The 21,415-nt window shown below is 58.6% G+C and overlaps 2 protein-coding genes across 3 annotated transcripts in view; one reads left to right on the top strand and one right to left on the bottom strand.

Annotated features, from left to right (window-relative positions):
- Positions 1-8,750, bottom strand: part of BCOR (BCL6 corepressor) — an 82,055-nt gene extending 73,305 nt beyond the window's left edge. For both annotated transcript variants that reach the window (XM_030234386.2, XM_050979179.1), the window contains exon 1: positions 8,486-8,750. The gene's annotated coding sequence lies outside the window, so the exon portion shown is untranslated. The remainder of the gene's footprint in view (positions 1-8,485) is intronic.
- Positions 8,751-12,247: 3,497 nt separating this feature from the next.
- LOC127059800 (uncharacterized) lies at positions 12,248-19,615 on the top strand. Its single transcript, XM_050976738.1, has 4 exons — positions 12,248-12,658; positions 13,390-13,448; positions 17,641-17,922; positions 19,169-19,615. Exons 1-4 carry the CDS (start codon positions 12,248-12,250, stop codon positions 19,446-19,448), a joined length of 1,032 nt encoding a protein of 343 aa, XP_050832695.1. The 3' UTR covers positions 19,449-19,615.
- The last annotated feature ends 1,800 nt before the right edge of the window (positions 19,616-21,415 follow it).

Here is a 21,415-nt window from a genome sequence, read left to right on the forward strand (position 1 = left end):
CAATCTTGCTCTGAAGACTTTTAAGTAACAGGAAAAACCACTGCTTGCCTCAGTTGTTCCAGTGGTTATGTCCCCTCACTGTTTTTTTTTTTTTTAAAAACTACCTATTTCTGCTCAGAATTCATAGAGCTTCATTTTCCAACATAGGATCTCATTATGCCTTTGTCTGCCACATTAAAGAGATCTTGACTATCAGAAATCTCCCCATAGAGACACTTAGGGCACTTAAAGACTATGATCAAACCAAGTCATAGCCTCCTCTTGGATAAATTAATAGATGGGATTTCTTTAGTCTTTTGCAATAAGATGTGATTCCCAGACTTTGAATCACTCTTCCAGCTCTCTTCTGATCCCATATTAATTTGCCAATGCACTTTTAACATGCAAACACCACAACAGAGCCGGACACAGTATTGCAGCAACAGCCCCATTCATGTCGGAAGCACTAATGGCATAATTAAGTTTACTTGTTTAATACCCTATGCAGATTACTTTTATAGATAGCTTTAGCAATACTGACTTTATTAAAACCCCATTTAAAAAGTCACCTGTCTTCATGCAGACTAGTGTTGTTCATCAAAATCACAGTGCTGATCATCGCTTGACCGAAGTGCAAAGCTAGCTTAGTTTTTCTGGCTGGGGCTTTTTCAGTGCTCCATCAGCCCTAGCTTTCAGTAGGGCTTCATATTTTTTTCTTTTGTCTGTAGGGAGCAACTGTTGCATATTCTCACCTGGATGTACAGCGACAGAGAAGTATGGGCAGGGCAGAGCCTCACTACACCATTCCCTCTTTTCCCTGTTCCTCTCTTGTGGTACCAAAGCCCTCATTAAGTTGCTCCAAGACTCGGGGTAGTTCAGTCCTTTCAGTGCCCCAGTGATAGGGGTCAGTTTTGGGACACTCCTCCCCAGGTAGCTCACAGAGACATTCCATGAAGGCTTTTTCAACCATGTCAAAGGGTCTGTTTTTACACCTCAGCCCACTGCCCATCCACCTTTTCACCAACATCTGCTCCAAAAGATGGACATTGAGCATGGTAAGACTGAGTGGCATTGCATCGGGTACTGCAAGCCGGACTCTGTTCTGCATGAGAGGTGGCCTGAGTTGAAGCCAAAATACCCTGGATTATTTGGGTGAGACAGGCTCCCAAAAGCCTCAACAGTAGCTGGGATTGCATTGTGCTGGGCTTTGTACAGCAAGGATGAAATATTCTGACCCAACAACCCCTTTTCATATTATTTGTACCCTAAAAACCAGAATATCACATATTCTAGACACATTCTAGGAAGTGGCTGAGCCTCAGCTTCATACACTGTGCTTCCTAGCAGGAGTCACACCTGAGCAACACTCCTGTATTTATTCTCTTCCCAAATTATAGGTCTTTTTTCATGGATCTGGCTGGAGATTCAGTTGGTTGTGGTCACACATCAGACCAAAGGTGCTTTTCCTCCCAAGGGCAATCAGACTGGCATCTTCTAGCTCACTTGGTTTGCCAGGCTGTCCTTACTGAGCTCTGTGCCCTAGCAGAGCTCGTGGCACATGCTGGAGACTGGGTGAGCTTAGTGGGTCTGCACCATGGTCACCTCCCAGTGGGAAAGCAGCTGTGACCAGCCCAGAGAAGCTGGTCCCCATGTAGGAATGTTTCTCCATTTGCACAGAGCTGCACAAGGGACTTGCATGCCACCTATTCTGCCACTACCTCTGGGAATGTGGTGGCAGAGCATAAAGCCACTTTTTCTGCTAAGGTGATCTGTGATGAAGTTCATATTTCATTAGAGAATCTAGAGGCTGCTACTGCAACACCTGTCAAGGCCCAGCCTGCATTAACCAACACCAAGACAGGGACAGCACAGGATCAAGGGTTAAGTTTCTTTTATGCTTATGCCCCATTTCACACTTTGCACCATGCAGTTGCACCAAATCTGCCCCTTTAATCATAAATTATCCATGAGCTTAAATTATTTTCCCCATGACACATAGCACAGCCTTCAAATCCTACTAGTAGCAGCCCTCCCTTCGTTTGTACTTTCCATGTGCCCTCGTTTTACTATGAGTCAGACACAGTTGCCCTCTCTTCCTCTGACTTACACTTTCCTACCTCAGAGGACACATATATCAGAAGACACACTGATGGCCCAGTTTATGGATATCCTCTCATACAATGGGCATTACTCCTTTCCAGAACCACTGCTAGATAACCATCGGGTTCAAATCAACCTCCCCATTAGACCCAAGTGTGAAAAAGGGAGCACAGAGAAGTCACTTTGTTATAACAAAACACCCTTGAGTTGCACTTAATTCTAGTAAGCAGCACATTATCCTCACTTGCTGTACAAAAATGCAATTTATAATTTTAAAAATAATAAAAAAAATCATTCAAAGCATCGGACCTGCAGCTTTGAGGCACTGCATACTGCAGGATGGGATTGCTTCTCTTCTGTCCAATTTGCCTGCACACATCACCCAGCCACTCATGACAACCTGCACTTGCTTCTTGCCAGGCTGCTGCAGCCAGCAGTATTTGGGTCTGAGTGACTCTTTTGGGGTCTGCTCCCCTCCAACTCTCTTAGGGGTTTGCCAGTGGTTTTCATGGAGAGCAGAACGAGGCTGTCTGTGTAAAAACCAATGTTGACATTTTCTTGTTTAAATATCATACATCAGAGGGGGGTCACGGGAGCCAAGGCCACCAGAAAGGGTTCCCCCACAAGCTATTATTTCCTTTTAAAAGCACCAGGGACCCAGCAGTCTCAGCTGGGCCTCGCACCCGTTGGTCTGCCCTTCTTTGTGAGCTGGCTCACTGCTGCCGGTGCCACTTAGCAAATACAGATGTTCAGGTCTTTTTCTTTCACCACGGGCCTCACTTATCCCTGTGCAGAGGTCTGCTACTGAATGAATGCATCGTTTAAGCCCTGTTTTCAAGGCCATGCAAAATACACACCCCATCCACGCACACCTCACTCTTTGCTTGCAAAAATCTACAGCGCTTTCCTATCAAATTTGAAACAAATAGCATTCAAACTTATTTTAAAAATTAATTGAACCAATACATCAACAACTTTCATGTTTTCAGAGCCTGTATGGCCCTCGCCTGGGAAATTAGAACTGCAGGAGGGTAATTTTGCATTTAAATCAATGGAGCTCTCTTTCCTGACAAGGTTGTCTTCACATGAAGCCAAGCAGCTCTACCAGGGTTCCAAAGAAGGGAGACCATTAGGTGTCCTGCACCCATGGCACACCTGATCTCCCTGCCAGGAGAGTTTCCTGGGAAGCTGTGGATGTGTAACCCTCACATCAGCACCATATGGGGCAATGCTGCTGGGGGATCCTTCTACATTCTGCACCTCAGTTCCTCTCTCTTCCCGTTCATCCAAGCAACACCTCACCTGCTGTGCCTTATTCCATGCATTTTCCCCCCATTCCTGATGTGGGAGTGTCATGCTGAGAGTGAGCAGGCTGTCAGGGTGATGTCAGATGCTGAGCTAGGAAAAAGTGTGTTTGGGGATTGCTCAGAAGAAGGAGCAGAGAAAGTGATGGAAGACATGCCCTTTCCCAGGGAGGGAACGGCTGCAGGATTTATCTTTTTATCTAAACCCCTGAACAGATTTGCTGCCAAAAGAAAAGATAATCCACATTATGTGGAAACACAATTACATTCACATGAGCACACACACACAGACACACACTGTTCCCTTCTAACCACAAGACACAGACTTTGGGAGTGGTGGCCTTGGTGAGACATGGCAAAGGAGCCCATGACTAAGTGCAGGAGCTCACCTGCCTCCCTGTACCACCAGCATAGCACTCGTGGTCATCTGCCTCTATAGACTTTAGAGTTTTTTGTTTTTCTTCCATTTTTGGGGCAGGCAGGAGCAATCTGTCTTCTGTGTCTACAGAGTGTGCAGCACCCTAAAGTTCCTGGCACATAACAAAAGATTTGTGAGCCTGGAAAGATAAAATACTACTCAAATTTGGCATATGTTGATCCCCCTATTTATCTCTGTGTGTCCTGAGCCTTACCCTAGTCCAAAACCTCTCCTTACTGTGTTATATTTTGATAATAGCAACAGTATATTAGATGATGCAAGGCAGACTCTACCCCAAAGAAACAAGACAGGCAGCATAAACAGGGTTTCTAAGAATATGAAGGCATCATTTAAATGGTCATGTAGTGGTCTTTAAGAACTTTCGATGACAGGACTTTTGAAATCGTTTTTCCCCTTCTCACAAGTGTTCTGAGGGTGGTGAGATGTCAAAACAGTGAAAAAGAGAGACAAGACTTGACAAACTGTAACTGGGAGAACATCAAAGGTGTAAGCCTGGCTGCAAGAAGGCCTGCAGGCTGGTGGGGACTAGGTGCCTGCAGCCTGCTACTTCTTGCAGAAATAAGACAGGCAGCAAAGAGCTGAGGTTGGAAGAGGGGTCTGGGGTACACCTGTGTTCCAAACTGAATAAGCTTTCATACCTTTTGGTGTTCCAGCCAACTGCTCCAAGCCACCGGGGTTTGCCCATTCTGCTTTAGTAATGTTCTCCACTGCTTTGTTTTTGAGGCTTAGGCATCACCATGTAACAGCACTTCCAAGGAGATTTAAATTGCCTTTGAAGCTGCAAGGGGACAGCAGTGGGAAGATTGTTGGAACCACCTTGGTCTGAGATGCTGGGACTTAGATCCATCCAGGCATTAATTCAGTGAAATCCATACAGGATCAGGCTGAAAGTGGCATATTGTGCTGTTGGAAGCAAATCCACATAGTTTCAAGTACACACAAACCATTTTCTATGGGACCTTGGAGTGCTTTACAAGAGCGCTCAAGGGACCAGGTGACTTTAAGCATGGTGAATTTCAGCTGCATAACCAAGGCTTAACGCTGTGACCACAGCCCTCCCTGAGGTAGGGATGACTGCAGAGGCCAAGCCAACAAGTTGGAAAGGATTGTTTTCCTTTTTCATTGCTAGTGTCTGGTTTTCCAGCTTCTTGATTCAAGCATGCTGCTTGAAAAGGGGTGTATGCTACCATCACGACACAATCCCGTATTTTCTCTCCCTCCTAAAATGCTGGATGTACCTAGTCAGAGAGCAGCTCCATGCAGAACCCTCAGGGAGATGTAGAGACCCTGGGGCCATTTTGGCTACTGCTCTTCGGGTTGCTCACAAGTTTCAACCCTGCCTTCAGACAGTAAACAGCAAGGCTCAGGGCTGGTGGTGGTGTATAACACCAGCGCAATATCTCTCCCCTCACAAGGCAGGGACCAATCAACTATACCCAAACCCCATCAGGCCCGGGGGAAATGAGTTTTAGTGTTGGTTTGCCACAAACCTTGTCCCAAATAATGAAGGACCTTATCTCAAGCCAGCCTGAAACAGCTGTTTAGACACACACCTATCTGCTCTTGTCTCATTCTTGCACTCTTCTTTCAGGTGCTTCCTTGCCATGGGAGAGGGTATCCCCAAGTCCTCATTCTCATGTACCTACAGGACTGCTTCCCAACCACAGTTTATATTCAGTTTTCCCCGGACAAGAGTTACTCTGACATCTCCACACACACGCACAGAGGATCTCTCTGAATGCCATTTGCATCATCTTTTGCTCTCCTGCTCCCAGGCAGACCAGGGCTCAGCCTGTCCAGGCATGTGCCACACCACACCTCTTCCCCATGGTCTGCCCAGAGTCTGTCCCCATTTCCTGCACCTTCCACTGTGCCAACACCAGCCACTTCTGGAGGGCCAGAGCAACTGCTCAGGTGCAGCAAGGGCATGTGAATCATCTACCTCCTAGCCAGTCCTCTGTGCTGTGCTCCAGCAGGAGTGGCACAGTGCTCTTGCTCCCGCTCCTTACGCGGTGCTCAGAGGTACAGGGCAGGTTATAGATTTCTGTCTCTCTCTGACTTTTGGGCTCTGCAGCAGCACCTCTGCTTGTGAGGCTGCACAGGCAGCTGGCTTGCTGCTGTGCCCCTTCACTTCCTCTGCCATCCCTGATGCGTTAGAACTTCCTCCAAAGGCCGGGGGGTGGAGGGGAGCAGAGGGAGAAGGCAGAGGTCCGTGGGATGGGAATCGCTCCAGGGTGCTGGTGATGAGCATGAGGGCAGCTGGCCAGCTCTGCAAGCGCAAAGCAGTCGGGAACAGGGGGCACAGGCTGGGAGGTGTCACTTGCATGACCTGGGGCCGGGGCCACCACCGAGCCGGGGGACAAACCGCCCTGGCTGGCTCCTGTCGGGCTCCCGGGGGGCAGGGTCACAGCTCTGACACCGCTCCCAGCCCCACGCCGTGCTGCACATCCTCCTCAGGGACCTGGACACGTCTCACCGGCACCTCTCTCGGCCCCGCAGTCCTCCGGGCTAGCTTAGCCCGGGGGACCCCTGAAGGAGCCCTGTCCCGCTGCTGCCATCCCCTGCCCCAGCCCCGACGGCACTGCCTGTTCCTGCCCTGCCTGCCTCGCCCAGGGCTACGAGGTGCTGCTGGCCCCGGGCAGTTTTCTGGGCTGAGGAACGTGGCCTGCGCCAGACCGAGCCAAAACCCTGGCCGTGCGTGTCAACCCTGTCCTGGGAAGAGCCGTCCATATCCTGGCTGCCTGGGGGTAGCAGGGAGCTCCAGAAAATATCAAGTGCGTGCTTGGACTGCATCAAAGGTATTTATTTTGATTGTCCCTTGGCTATAACTTTCATCGTTTGCCTTTGTTTTATAGCTGCTCAAGTTTACTTGCAGAATTAAGACAGATTTGGGGGGGAGGGGGAGGAAGGGGGTAGGAAGCCTTTGTTCTCCGGAGTGTGCTTGTCTTACTTTTGCATCATGTGGCCCGAGCGGCACACACACACATCCCCCCCGCCCCGACCGTATTTACTCTATCTCGAGTGAGTCCTTTGAAGGAGAGGGCAGAGTCGTCGTTAACCCCCTGCGTGCCTGCTGGGCCCTCCGCCGGCAGAGCCCGCCTGTGGCGGGGACGCAGCCGCTCCTGAATCCCAGAGCCACGGGTTTCTCTCTGACGGGCGGCATCAGTCGTATGTTTGTCCTCCCCCCGAAAAAGCCCACAGCGGCCAACCCGTGGCGGTCTCCGCTCCAGGAGCACGCACGGGGAGCCAGCGGCGGTGGGCCTCTCGGAGAGAGCCCGGGGATACCCCCTTGATCACTAGCAGACCGGGCTGCTTACAAGAGGCTGGAGATGCCTACAAACTCGAAACAGCTGCCGGGCTTTGCTCTGGCCTGACTGCTAAAATACGCCGATCTCCTTTTAATCTGTTTCATATTCACAAATTAAGCACTTAGCCTAGGTAATAAATCATGAGGCAGTTTACGAGGCTAGCAGGAGACAAACAAGTGGAAAGGGAAAACAATCGCCTAAAAGTAGATTCCGTATAACTGAAAATATAACTCGGAAATGTAACAAATGTAACTCGGAAAACCTGGTCCGCGCTCCCCGGGGCGGTGGCAGCACCCCGCGGTCCCGGCAGAACCCCGCCGCTGGCGGGGGGGCCGCACCGGGACCGGCCGGGCCCGCACTTGTCGGCGCAGCGGGGCTCCGGTCGCACCGGGAACTCAGGCCTTTGTCTCCCCGGGTACCGGCCGCCCACACCGGCTCCACCTGGGAGAGACTCCCGCGGCAGTCGGCCTGGAAGTAATGACTCGAGCTGGCGATAACCTTGTCTTGCACACACGCACACCGGCTCGTCTCCGGCTGGGGCGCGGGGGAGGAAAGTGATAATGAAAAATAATAAAGTGCGGGCTCGCCTCACGCCGAGGCGCTCGCAGGCGCCCGCCTATGATGTGGCACTGCCCGGTGTTCCCGGGGAAGGCAGCCCAGAGGTGCCAGGGGCTCCGGAGCCCACGCTCCTGGCCGCCGGAGGCAGGGAGGGTAGCAGCTGGAAAGTAGCGCCCTGGCTGCCGGAGTTGTCCCCTGCTCCTCTTTCCGGGTGGAGGGGGGCGCCGCGGCTGGCGAGGGACACACGCCCCCCCAAGCCCCCGCGTGGGGACACGGTCACGGTCACCACCCGTGGGCATCGCGGGGCCGTGACCGGGGCTCCGGAGGGCAGGTCCCAGTCCCAGCCCCTCGGCTCCTGCGGCGGGAAAGGGGAGCCGGGAGGCGGGCGAGCCTGCAGAAGTGCCGGCCGGGGGTTGGCAGCGGGGGGCCGGGGCATGGCCGCCCGCGGCGGCAGCCAGGGACTCCCCGGCGCTTTGCCCGGAGTCTCTTCCCGGGAGAGCCGCCAGCCACTCCGGGGCACGAAGCCGAAGTTCCCAAGACAAAAGATCCGACGCCAAGACCCCTCCTGGCAAAGTCGCAGCGTGCCGAAAGTATTTCACCAGGGAGTTTTCCCCCTCCCCCGGCGGAGCTCCGTGCCGGGCCGAGCCGGGGCCGCCGCCGGTTGCGGGAGGGGGAGCGAGCAGGGGAGGGCGGCAGGGCTGCTGTGTGGGGGACGGTGGGGAACATCCCCCGGGAGAGGTGAGGGGGGAGTGGAGCCGTGATTTAAAGGAACTCCCGCGAAAGGGAGCGACACAGACCTGCGGCCGTCCACCGAATCCAATCTGCCGAGCTGCGGGTGCGAAGAGGCGCTGTCAGGGGCTATTTATCTCTCGTCGGAGCGGCGGCTCCGGACCCCGCATCGCCCGCCGGTAACAATGGCAGCGGCCGGCGGCTTTCCACGCGCCTGGGCGGCGGAATGGATGGCGGAAGATGCCGCCGCGCTCCGCTCACACGGGCTCGTTCATGCATCCCTCTTGGCCAGAGCCTCTCGCTACTGCCGCTCCGCCGAGAGCTCTGGCCCGCTCCCCCACCCCCCTGCTCCTCCACCCACCCCTCACAGCCCGCCCTTCCCCAATTTTCCATTTTCAGGACTTTGGCACGGAGCCAGACATGTCAGGAGGGGATGAAACTTGACACAGAGATCTCAACCCAGAGCGATTCCCACCTCCCCCAACCCCGTCCCCAGCCCCTAAGTTAACTTGAAGATAGTTTGGCCATATTTCAGTTTGAAAAGAAGGGGAAATTGCAGGTCACTGGTGCATGGTCGGGCCGGGTACATTTTTTTAATTTAAAACGGTAGACATCGAGGCCTGAAAAGCATCTGCAAGCCCGTGCTCTTTAACTGCTCCTCCCGGCCGCGGCGCGGTTAACCCCTGTGTGCCTCGGCCGCCTGCCCAGCTCCGCCGGCGTCCCCCGCCCGGAGGGACTTCGGACCCGTTCGGGCAGCGAGCCCGGCACGGCGCTGCGCAGGGCGGCCGGGGCGGCGGAGCAGAGCGCTTCGCCAGCCTTCTCCCCCCGCCCCCTTCGCCACCAAACGTCGGGGCCGGGTCGTACCCGCCGGCAGGATGAGGCCCCCGGCGCGGAAGAGCGGCCAAGCGACAAGGAGCTCGCTGGAGGGGTCCCCCCGCCGCTCCCCGCTCCCTCCGCCCACGTCTCCGCCCTCGGGCGGCCGAGGCAGCGCTCCCCGCGGTGCCCCCGCAGCGCCCGCGGGGCAGAGCCGGGGCCCCGGGCGACAGGAGCGATGCTCGGCTGCTCCTTTCGCCCTCAGCCGGCCCCCTCGGCCCGGGACACACCAGAGGGCTTCCCTCGCCCCTGGCCAGCTGGGCATGCTGATAAGGGCGAGCGATAAAGGGGGGCTGGAGGGTGGGGAGGGGGACGGACCCGGAATGAGGGAGGGAAAACTTCCGAAACGAAGAGAGCAGAGAGCGAAGCCCGAGCTAACTCCGGGGAGGATGCCTCAGCACTTTCTCTATTATGCATTTCCAGCACAAGGAAAGCTAATTCCTCCGCTGAGGGCCTCAATCAGGCATTTATTTGACACTCATGATGCATGAACGGCTAAACACTAGTCTAAGCGGAGGATCAGCCGCTAGTTTATAGCTCGCGAGGTTTTTTTTGATGCAGGTGAATTATGTTGATCTCTGAATGCCTCGTATTCCTGGTGGCTGCCGGGGGGGTGGGGGGGGGAGAAGGGGAGGAGAGAAAAAGAAAACAAGAAGAAGGGGAATGTGGGGGAGATGAACTTCTTTAAGCTCCTCTACCGCATACCCGGGAAACATTTTGGCCGGGAGTTTTGGCTGCCACCCCTCCTCACGGCCCTCTCCTGGCCCCCAGGTTCCCCTGCTGGTCCCACTCGCCCCTCCACGCTGCATGCTGGCCCGGCTGAGCCCCTCGGACACTGCGGCCGGGCCGGGCCGCTCTGCGGGGCCTCTCCACGCCGCGGCGGGGAAACGCTCCCCCGGGAAACGGAGAAGTAGCGTGGAGTGGGGAGCGTCACGGAGACAGCATGGAGGGGGGAGAAGAGGAGGAGGAGGAGGGGAGAAACCATATGGAGCAGGAGGGAGGGAGGCGAGACGCAATGAGCGAGCTGGGAGAGCAGGGGAAGCAGTGGGAAGCCGGGTGGCCGCTCCGGCCCAGGGCGCTGGGGCGGGAGGGGGCGGCCCCCGAGGGGCCTGGAAAGGGCTGGGGGGCTCGGCAGAGCGTCGGCCAGGCCCTGGTGCCCTCCCTCCTTCCTCAGGGCTGCGCTTTCTCTCCAGCTCCCCCACACTCTCCCGGGCACTGCCCTTTATAATTTATTTTTAATTTTTTCCCCTCCTGCTGGCCTCTTTCCAACTGTTGTTCCAGGGACGAAAAAAAAAAAACAATTAAGTAGGAGTCATGTCTTGTGACGTGCACAATCTCTTCTAACGCCTGAGTTCAATTTTACACAACATTTAATACAAATATTAAAAATCAATAAATCAGGGAGGTTGTTAATGAAATGTTACAGTGAGTGTGTGTCACCAGATAGGATTTTGGTGGGAAACATGTCTGATTTAGCAAAAGCTGAATGCAGTTGTATTATTTATCCTTCTGCTAAAAACAAAAGATAAAGGTGTTCATTAAATCATATCAAATCGAATTAAACTCTATTGGCGGGTCCCTCCAGCAGAACAGAAGTATGAAAAACAGGGGATGGAAAATGAATCTCAATGCATCTCTTGACAACGGAACAGGAATCGGAACGCATTAAAAATAAATCAGAGCGCTGCTGTAGGTCACAACAGAAGGATTCGACTGTGGTGGAATAATGGGACGAGAGACAGAAAGGCAGAGACTACCCTGCAGGTACACCCTGGCACTAGAAGGGGAAGCCAGATTTTTTAAACGATAGGTCACACCAGGTCTGTTAGAAACAGTCTTTACCCCATTCACGCTGCTTCTTCATGTCCCCTTCCCCTGGCTGTCGGGACTGCAGTGCTCCCCAGCTCCTCGGCATGCTGCCAGCTCAGTATTTTGCAGGCTGGTGGCTCTGCCTGTCGCCCCCCGCCCCGGCCCTTTGCACCTCTCCCTTTCCTCCACCCTGGCCGGTCCCCGCTCTCCCTGCCGTGCTTTAGCCCGGCCTATCGCACTATTCAGCTACTCCCCGGACCGGCCTCAGCCCTTGCAGGAGTCCTTGGGAGCCGTCTGCAGAGCGATCTGCCCAAAAACTGGCAGCTGCCCGGGCGGTGAGAAGCGGGAGCGCCGCTGACAGCGGCCGCCGCCCTGCCCGGCGCCCGTCCCGGTCGCAGCCCCCGTTGTCTCCAGAGGAGAGGAGTGGCGTGGGGTGACGGCACCGGGGGGGATTCTCCCTCTGCCGTGTTGTGGCTGAGAGATGATGGTGGCCTTGTAGCACCCCTGGGAGCCCAGGCCGCCGCTCCGTGGGAACTCGAGGGGCGCGGCTCGCTCCAGTTCTTCCTCCCGGCGTACCGAGGCCCCAGCTCGGGCCAGTGCTACGCTGGGAACCATGGCAGCGGCAAGAGGTCGTCCCCTGCCGCCGCCAAGCCGGGAAAGAAAGGTCTGTGACCGCCGGGCTAGCTAGTGTTGCCGGCCTCTTCTCGAGCTCTCGTCCAGCTTCCTCAGGCTTGGACTTCGCTCCCGGCTCTCCTGATACAGCTATCCTCTGCTGAGGGCAGGCAGAATCCCTGCCTCACCCCGAGAACGTTGAGGCTTTTCTGGCCGTGTTAGCAACTGGATGCAAAAGTGATGATCCCTCCGAGCCCTCCGCGAGCAGAGGGGCTGCACAAGCCCTGCTCAGGCGGGGACCGCCTCTCCCCCCGTGTGGGCCTGCAGCAGCCGATGCTGCAGAAAGGCTTGGGAAGAGCGATCGGAGGAGCGGACCCCCACCCCCCCCCCGCCCCCTGCCCGGGATCGTTCCTCGGGGAAGACCTGAAGGCCACTCGGGGGCCAGTGTCACTGGAGAAGTTGCGGGATCAGCTCTGCCCTGCCGCCTGCAGAGCCGGCAGTGAGCGAGGCGGCGGCGGGAGGCAGCGGGGAGGCTGATGCGCGGCAGCCGAGAGTGCTCGGCACCGAGCCCGGAACGCGCCGCGAGAGCGGGAGCGCGGCGCCCCCGCGGTGCGGCCAGCGGGGCCGACACGGCCGAGCCCCGGCGGTGGAGGGAGCGGGAACCCGCGGGCATGCCTGCAAACCCTCCGGCGGACGCTGTGTTGCCGGTTCACGATCGGGAGGCTCCGCTCCCTCCACCTCTCCCTTCCTGCCTCCCCGGGGCCGGCCGTGCCGCGCAGCAGCGGTTAGGCGTGCAGCACCGCCGGAACGCGATAAACAAGGATGGCCATCTGCCCTCCGCCCGCTGCCAGCGCGCCGGCACTGCGCCTGGCAGAGCACGGGGGGTGCCTGCCCCGGCCCCGCTCCTGTCCCGGAGCCGCGGGAAGCCGCCGCGCCGCGGGGGCGAGGTGAGGGGTCAGGGGCCCGGAGATGCTCTCCGCGGCCGCTCCGCACGGGGCTGCTCGCTCGCCCCGCGGGCCATGCCACGGGCTCATCTCGCCGGGAGCGCAACTTCTGCTCCGACCTGAAGTTGCAGCTCCTCTGTTTGTTTATTTCCCCGGCCGCGGTGGCCGGCTGCCAAGCACGCCGACCTTGCCTATTAAAAACCCATTTCTCTTGCCCTGCGCGGAGCAGCAGTTTGCTCGCCGCGCTCTGTTTTTTCGTTAAAATAAAGTGCTGCAAAGTCTGCTCGGGGAGGCTGGTAATGGGGGGGGTGGGGGTGGTGGTGGAGCTCTGCCCGCTTCACGCATCCCTCCCGGGGCCACCGCGGTCTCCGGGGCGCCTCCCTGAGCAGCCCACGCCGGCCGCCGCCGTACGCCGGGATCGCGGCGGGGCGGGGTGACCGCCCCGGCTCCCCGGCCAAGCCATTTCCTGCCCTCTGGAGCCGCGGCCCCTCGCCGGCGGCCAAGCAGTAGCTGGGTCTGGCTAGGGGACGGCGGGCATCGGGGCTGGGCGGAGAGGTTGGAAAAATCAACACGCGGCGGCGGAGGGCAGCGGCTGATCCCATTAGCCTCGTCAAGCCGGAGCGGCTGAGCCGGAACAGCGGGGTCAGCGCTGCCAGGGGCGCCCCGGGGCGCCGAACGGAGCGGCGGGAGGGCGATGCTGGGTTCCTCCCCTCCTTCCCTCTGTGTGCCTCGAGGTCCCCACGCCCTTATCGGCCGAGACAGCCGAGGAGGCCCGCGGAGGAGTCGTTGCTGCGTACCCACCTCCGGGGGCAGGACCCGACAGCTTTATGCCGCTGGGCTCAGGGGGCCTTTTCTCCTCGCCACTTTGTTCGGGGGCGGCACTGCCCGACCCGGCCGGGCCCCGGCTCGCAGCTCCCTCACCCTTGGCACTACCCCTGTGCTCAGAGCCTCCTCCAATACCCGAGGGCGGCCTCTCTTCTCCTCTAGGACGATCTAGAAGTCGTCCAAAGCAAGTCGCTTTTAGAGCAGATACAACAATAAAGTATATTGAAATAAGTCTGCGGTTGGTGAGTTTCCAGCGATACTTAATGGCACTCGCGGTAAACAGTCCCTCTCTGTGAGAGCGGGGAAAATCATCCAGACACAAGCACATTCCACCCTCTTTAGGGCTCCCTGGCTGTTATTATAGTTATTGCATTACTCTGGTGTAAGCCTTTTGTAACTAAGCTTCTATAAAGCCCCGCTTACAAGCACCCTGATTAGAATTTTCCTTCCCAGTAACCAAAGGCCACCCGCTTTCCAGTGCTATACAGAGGGAGCCGTCAACAGCCACCCCTCTGAATGTACGCTTTGTTCCTGGCAACAAGGAAACGAGTGGGCTTCTATTGGGGAGAATGCAACCCTTCTTTTAAATATCACACAGCGAGAGCTGATGGGGTACTGGGCTTCGGAGAGGCTGCGATGGAGGCAGAGAGACACGGCGGGGTCACGGGAGCTCGGAGTGGCCGAGCCCTAATGCTACCCACGAAGCGGCTGCCACTCAGCCGACGGCCGGAGGATCATCTGGCTGATCCCGGCTCAGGGGCGGGCGGGGACGGAGCCAGGGCCTGGAGGGAGAAGAAAAGGAGAACGCCGGATAATTGTTTCCCAGCAGCACACTCAGCTCTGCACCCTGCACCAGCTCCCCAAGCAAGCAAGGGGAGAGCAGCGCCTCGCAGGCCCGGGAGGGACCCCAGTGCAGGGAACGGTGGGGTTGTCTCTCACAGCGCTGACCTTCCTAGGAGCTCACCCAGCACACCCAGCATCCCCATCCCAAACCCGTCCACCCGTCCCACAGCCCCTCCAAGGATGCTTGATGCCCTGGGAAAGTAAACGCCGAGCGAGTGCAGGACATCGCCATTTCTGCACAGACGGCTTAGCTGCCGGGCACCCCCATTTCCAGGGGAGAAGAATCCCCCGGTGGCAAGGAAGGAGCCCGGCTCACCCGGGGCGCTCCCTGCGTGCAGCTGCGACCCTGCGGCCGCGCCGGGAAGCGAGCAGGAGGTGAGCGGGCAGCCGTCCTCCTCCGGAGGGCTCCGCAGCCAGCCCAGCTATTGTGAGCGCCCCAGAGCCCGTCTCGCCGGGTGTAAGCGATTAACTGCGGTGTGTCCAACACGTATGCTAGTGACATTACTAAGGAGGTGAGAGCTTGGCGCTCACAGGGCCGAAATGCTGGGCTTTCGCTTTCGTTCAGGATGTGTGTAACACAGAGTCTTTTCTCAGCTCGTCTGGTTTTTAACTTCCTCTAAAGCTCTCTCTCTCTCTTTTATTTCCTTTGCTCGGAGAGCAGCAATGAGAGACCGAGAGGAAACACGCTGCTGCTGTGCAAAATGTGGACCATGTGTGGGAACTATTTACTCAGAGTGCAACTGCAGGCACCAGGCGAGGGGCTGGCAGAACCGGGGGGCGGTGGAGAGCGAGGCTACGTCTCTCTCGCGCTTCCCCCCCCGCCTTGTCTTCCCTAAAGCCAAACCACGTCGCTGTGTGTGTAACGGTGCGTTTTACTGACTTCTCGCTGAGCTTGTGTTGGGGTGCGGTTTTTTGGTTGTTTTTGTTTTTGGTTTTTTTTAGTCCAAGGCTTTCACGGTCTGCTTTAGTGCCTCACCCACCTCAAGCCTCAAGCAAAGGGTTAAATCTTTGGAGCCCTGCAAGGAACAAGAGTTAAAAAAAAAAAAAAGAAAAAAAGAAAGAAAGAAAAGGCGGGGGGGTTGGGGAAGGAGTAAGACCGTGAAGAAGCGGGCAGAGAGAGCTGCACGGTCCCCTGATCGTCCTTTTGACGGCTGAAGAATAATAAAAATAATTAATAATAATCCCTAGCCTTTTTTTTTTTCTATTTGGCTGTACCAGGAAGTGCCTCTGGCCTTGAAACTCCCTATTACTTCTCTTTCCCCAACCCCCGTCCTTTCTTTGGGAAGTGAGAAGAAAAAGGTCTGCAGCTGACAAATATTATCCATCCTTTTCATCGATCGGAGCATATACAGATGTGATAGCTTGATGTACGCTGCAAACCGGCTGATCCATCGCTTTCTCCCTCTCTGGCTGGCTCTGGTTCGGCCTCCTCCTCCTCCCCCTTTGTTCTTCCCCCCCCCCCCCCCGCGCCTTTCCCTCTCTTTAAATAGATTTCAAGGCGCTGCCTGTTGGAGAGCAGCTCTCCAGAGAGAGCGAGCTATTGCTTTCCTGCCGATAGCCTCCCCCCTTCTCCAGTTTCCAAACAGAAAACAATCCCCGGCCCGAGGAACCTGTGCTGGGCCTGGCGGAAGGAGTTAAAGTAGCAGCGAAGAGCGAGATAAGGAGGCAGCTCGCTGCACCATGGCTTTCCAGTCCCGTGTTAAAAAAAAAAAAGGAAAAAAAAGGAAAAAAAAAGAGAAAAAATTAAACGAAATAAAAATAAAATAAAAATAAATAATAAACAAATAAAAATACAATTCGTGGCTCTCTGCCCTGCACCATCACGAGGAGAAGAGGCAGTTTATCCCGGGGCATTGCCCGACCTGGTCCTGGCGGAGGTGCCCTGAGCCCCGGCCTGACCGGCACGGCACGGCTCGGAGCGGGAGGGCGGCTGGGACGCGGCTGGCGGCGCGAAGCGAAAGGGTTAAGCCTCCCCTCCACCGCCCTCCTCTCTCGCCAGAGAATAAGCGTTCGCACGAAGCGTTTCTGAGGAGGCAGGCTGAGAGCAGGCCTTTCGCAGGGGATCCATGGCTACCTCGGTGCTTGTCACCGAAACGCTGACCCTCTCCTGGTGCCTTGTGCCGCCAGTGCGGGCCGCTACCAGGCACTTGCAATCAGTTTTTTGAAAGGTTAGCCAAGGTCCCTGGCCCTCGCAGACGGGAGGCATTACGAAACTGCCTTTGTATCTGCAGGAACTTACATAAAAAACAGGCGAGAAGGAGAGGCAGACAGAGCAGCTCTCTCCAGGCAGGGAGCGAGCCCGGGCTGCGGCTGGGGGCTCTCCCTGGGCGGGTGTGGGGACCCCCAGGTACAGCTCTCTCCGCCAGGGCACTGCGCCGCCCGGCAGGCAGCTCGCCCGCGGAGGAGCCGGGGTAGCCCTCTTCGCCAGCCCCCCCGACCTGCCCGGTGCTCGTCCGGTGCCGGGGAGAACCAGCCGGCGGCGGGGCTGCCGCGGCGAAAACGGAGTGGGAGGAGGGAAAAGTGCTATCCGGAGAGCTGTTGTGACAGATGCTAAGCTTTGCCCTACGCGTGCTGGTGAGAGAAGGAGTTAAAAGCAAGCTGCTTTTTCGATCGAGCTGCTTCCCCGAGCGTCGGAAGGAGCGGCTTGCTAGAAAGCCGTCCATCAGCAACCAGTCCAACCTGCCCGTGATAATATGCGATCAACACCAAATCACCCCCGCTAGGCACGATCCATCATCGCTACGATGCAATGGGCCCTTGTATGGATGTGTCTACACGGGGGGCGGGCGGGGAGAGAAGGGGAGGGAGCGGAAAAGAGAGAGGGAGAGCCTGTGTGGATGTGTGTGTGAGGGGGGGACCGCATCATTCACCGGAATGGGAATCGCCGCCTCCCCCGGTTCTCGGCGAACGGAGCTACCCGAGCCAGCGGAGCCGAAACTTGCTGGGCCGGGGCTGTGCGCGGAGCCTGGCACACGGCCCCGCCGCCGCCTCCGACTGACATCAGCCTCCCCTCCCCCTCCTCGCTCCTCCTGGGCAAGCTTGACTGGCGTAAAATTAATAATTAATAGGGTGAAATTGATTAAAGGGCTGGGCGCGAGATGGGGGCGCTCGGAGAGCCCTTCCCCTACCCGGGCGCTCCGCATCCGCCTCCCCGCCGGCAGCGGCCCGGGAGCGGGGACTGGCCGCCGCCGGCGAGCCAGGGGAGCTCCGGGGCAGCTCAGCCCGAGCAGGAAGGAAAAGGGCGGCGGGGACCGGGGAGGAGGAGGAAGGCGGCGGCTGCAGCAGCCAACCCCGCTGGGTGGCTGGCTGTAACCGAGATCGGCCGCACGGGCAGCGGCGGCGGCAGGCGGGGGCTGGCCCGGGGCTGGCTCGGCTCAGCGCAGCTGGGTGTGTGTGTGCGTGAGTGTGTGTATATGTGTGTGTGTGTACAAAGCCGGGTCCCGGGAACTGCCCGAGGGCGGTACTAGGCAGCACAAGGCCAAACCCCCCGGGCCCCCCCGCTTCTCCCCCACCGTGATCAGTCTCTGCCACGGAGGGAGTGGGGAACCGCAGGGGACGCGGCCGGGCCAACGCACGCCTCAGCCTCCAGCCCTGCGGAGGTGGGAAAGGGTTAAACGTTGGAGGGAGACGGGGAGGAGGACGGGGGATGGGGAGCGAGGGAAGGGGGGCCGCCGAGCACAGCGCTGAGCGCAGGGAAACCACAGCGCACCTGGGCTCGGCTCGGGAGCCGGAACGAGCCGCCGCCTCCTCCTCCTTCTTTCCCTCCCTCCCGCCCTTCCTCCAGCTCGGTGCCTGCTTGGCCCATATCGCGGCTCTATCTCTGCAGCAGCGGGAGCTCAGCTCCTCTGTTTCTATCAGCTGCTCCCTCTAACCCCAGTGACCCAGATAAGAGCGGCGGCCTCCCCCCACACCCCCGCCCGCAAGCGCGCCGGGGGCCCCGGTCCTGCTTCTCACCGCACCCCCCCCGACCCCGCGCCGCCTCCCGCTGCCTCCCTGCGGGGCCGTCCCCGGCCAGCCGCCTCAGCCCCAGCGGGCTCCTCCCGGCCCCGTGGCTCCGGCCCCGACCTCCGCGGGAGGCAGCAAACCTGGCCCTGTGCCCGCCCCCTCGCTGGGCTCTTTCCCTCCCGGCTGGGGCGGCGCTGCTCCCCGGTGCCCCTCTCGGACAGCTTGGGGTTATTGTTTGCCTGCGCTGCGTCAGCCCGCCGTCAAAATAATAATTAAAAGCAAAACAAACACCCCGATCCGGTCTTTCCTGGACACGCGGGTCGGAGCCACCGCAGCCCAAGTGTTATTATTCCCGGGCTGGAAATAGCCCTGGCTCCGCCCTGGACAATCGCCTGTCAGAGGCCTCTTCTCTCCCCTCCCTGGAGGCCCTTCCCTGCCCTGCTTTATTTACTTTTGAAGTGTCTGGATTGATGGAGAACTGCGAACGGCACTTTCTTCCCCCGGCTCCCTCCTGCACCAGGGCTCCGCCGGAGCCTCTTACCGCACCCGGCGCTCCGCGCCAGCATGACCCAAGATAACCCGGACCCGGAGAGGCCAGGGTGATCGGGGGAGGGCGCTTAACCAAACCAAACCAAACAGGTCGATCCGTCCCCAGCCGAGGCCACGGAAGCCCAGAGCGGTAGGGGGGGGTATCGGTAGCCCAGGGTGTATCGGGGCACCCCTCGCAGCAGTTCCCGGACGGGCGAGGGGAGCCGCCGTCCCGGAGCAGCCTGTCCGCCCAGCCCGCCCGCCGGGGAGGGAGGGCGGAAGGGAGATCGCGGCAGGGCCCGTAACGACACAAGGGATAAACACCAAAGTTATCACCAGCCGTGACCAAAATAAATGCCTGTGATAAAAAAGCACTGACAGGATGATCCATTACGCGGGTGTCACTGCCTACAACGAGGTTCAATCAGATACGCCGGTTGCCGTGGACAACGGGGGAAGCGGCGGTACCGGGCTGACGACTTTTCTGGAGAGGCGGGTGGTGGTTGCCATCAGGGAGGTGACACGGCGCGATCTGCATGAGGGTGGCCCGGCATCGCGGGAAGGGACAAACCGCATCTTCCGCAGCCGCCGCTCGCCTCGCGGCCCCTCCGCTCGTCCGGGAGGCAGCCCCGAACCACCGGCACATCCTTAGGGAGAGGAACGTCTTCCCTTACAGACGGCTCCGCGGATGTGCACACACCCCCCCCATCTGGGATGCGGTCGGGTCCCTGCCCGGTTCGTGTCCCCCTCGCCGCCGCTGTTGCGGGGCCGGGAGCACGGCACGGCGCCCCACGTCCCTCCCGCAGCCCCGCGGTGGAAATCAATGAACGTTTGTTCCGTGCGGCGCGACCGTCTTGCGAGCGGTGCCCTGTTATTAGTGGGGAAAGGGGGAGAGAAGAAAGGCTCTCTGCGGACTCCTGCGCGCGTCCTCGCCTTCGGCGGAGCTGCTCGCAGGTGCCGGAGCGGGGGCAAGGGGGGCCGGGCTGGCTGTCAGCGCCGCCGGGAAGAGCCGTACCCCGGAGCATGGGGCTAATTTCATGGCAGGCCAGCTCGGCGGTACGCCGCGGCCCCGGGCGCTGAGATTAATGAAGGCTCAGAGGCAGTGGGGATGGGCTAAGGGCCAGTCTCCCTTATGCCACATTCCTCTGGATCGGGCCGATCCGGAACTTGCCCCACACAGGGGAGGACGGGGGGGGAATTGAAATAAGGTCCTCCGGGCGTGGGGGGGACCAGCCCTTCTCTCCCGGCTCTCCGCATGAGCGAGCAGCCTTTGGGAATGGCCGTGCCCCAGGTGGGGCATGCCAAGGAACAAGAGACGATGCCTCTCCACGCCCGCGGGAGGAGCGATGCCAGGGCCCTCCCCGCCGGTGCCACGGTGCGTGACACGCCAGCCCCGTGTCTCTCCGGGGTGAGAAACTTCCTGGCTGCTAGCGACGAGTGGCTGCGCCGCTGCTACGCATCTTTCGGTCCCGAGATTCCCCCCCCCACACCGTAAATGCATCCCCCCCGCCCCCGCCGCCCCCTTCCCGTCGCCCCCTTCCCGTCACGATTTAATGCTTTTCATGTTCTTCGGCAACTGCGTTTCCGCAGAGAAACCCCGGCGCGCTCGCAGCTCGGCTGCTCGGCTGTATTGTGGCGAGCTCAGGCACAGCCGGAGTGAATCCATTACGCCTCGATCCTACAATACAGGTTTATGCGGATACCCTCTGATTTACATTTAAAACAGTGCACGGGCATTGTTTGCTAGCCTGGAAAAAAAAAAAAACCAAAAACCAACACAGCCCCGTAACTTCAAATGACCTTCAAAGCAATGCAATTAACTCTCGTAATTATCAGTACACGCCTTTTAGAAAAAGACACAGGTGCTCGCCTCGGTAGTGTTCCACCTGGTTAAGCAGCCTCGTCCTACCAGGGAATGCCCCCGTCTCCCCCTCCCCCGCTTTGGAGTCCCCAAATCTGGACTCGCTCCGCCGTTCCTACATGTCGAAACCTCCCTTCGCCCTCCCTTCCCCCGCCCGCCGCCTGGGCTGAGGGACAGCTTGCTCAGCGCAGCGAGGCTTTGTCACACCGCCACACACACACCACCACCACGTCGCTGGCTGGTGCCGGCGGCGGGCGGCGTGGTCGCTTTCCCGGCTCCCACAAAGCGCTACCCTCCCGCCGGCCCCCGGACCGCAGGCCACGCAGAGCCGAAATTTAGGTTAATAGGATGGGCTTTGATCCGTGGTCCCCTTCGCCCGCCCCTCACCCCGAACGACATCGATCCGCTGCATTTACTCCCGCGCCGATCGGCCCCCGGCGCTCCCGCAGTCATTCTCTGCGCGACCGGAGAGAATAAATAAATATTCCCGAAACACCCAGCCGGTTGTGGCCCCGGTCCTGCCTGCCACGGCCCCGCGCACGAGTGGCAGAGCCCCGGCGGCTGAATGTGCAGTGTCATGATGGCTCCTACGGCCCCCGGGCGGTCCCGAGGGCGATACCGGGAGCGGCGGGGACAGGGGCAGCTCCGGGGAGGGCTGCCGGTCCCGCAGGAACCGCCACCCCCCCTCCCCTTCGCCCCTCTTTTGCACACACGCACACACAAAATAAATAAATAACGAGGCGGCTGGAGCCATCTGG

The sequence above is a fragment of the Serinus canaria genome, chromosome 1 (genome assembly GCF_022539315.1).
Source record: "Serinus canaria isolate serCan28SL12 chromosome 1, serCan2020, whole genome shotgun sequence".
Classification (NCBI taxonomy): Eukaryota; Metazoa; Chordata; class Aves; order Passeriformes; family Fringillidae; genus Serinus; species Serinus canaria.

Coding starts and splice junctions, on each gene's coding strand:
- LOC127059800 (XM_050976738.1), top strand. CDS start 12,248: ATGCGCGGCAGCCGAGAGTGCTCGGCACCGAGCCCGGAACGCGCCGCG. Junction 12,659..13,389: donor CGCCGCGCCGCGGGGGCGAG/GTGAGGGGTCAG, acceptor GTGTGCCTCGAG/GTCCCCACGCCCTTATCGGC. Junction 13,449..17,640: donor CGCGGAGGAGTCGTTGCTGC/GTACCCACCTCC, acceptor GCTGTAACCGAG/ATCGGCCGCACGGGCAGCGG.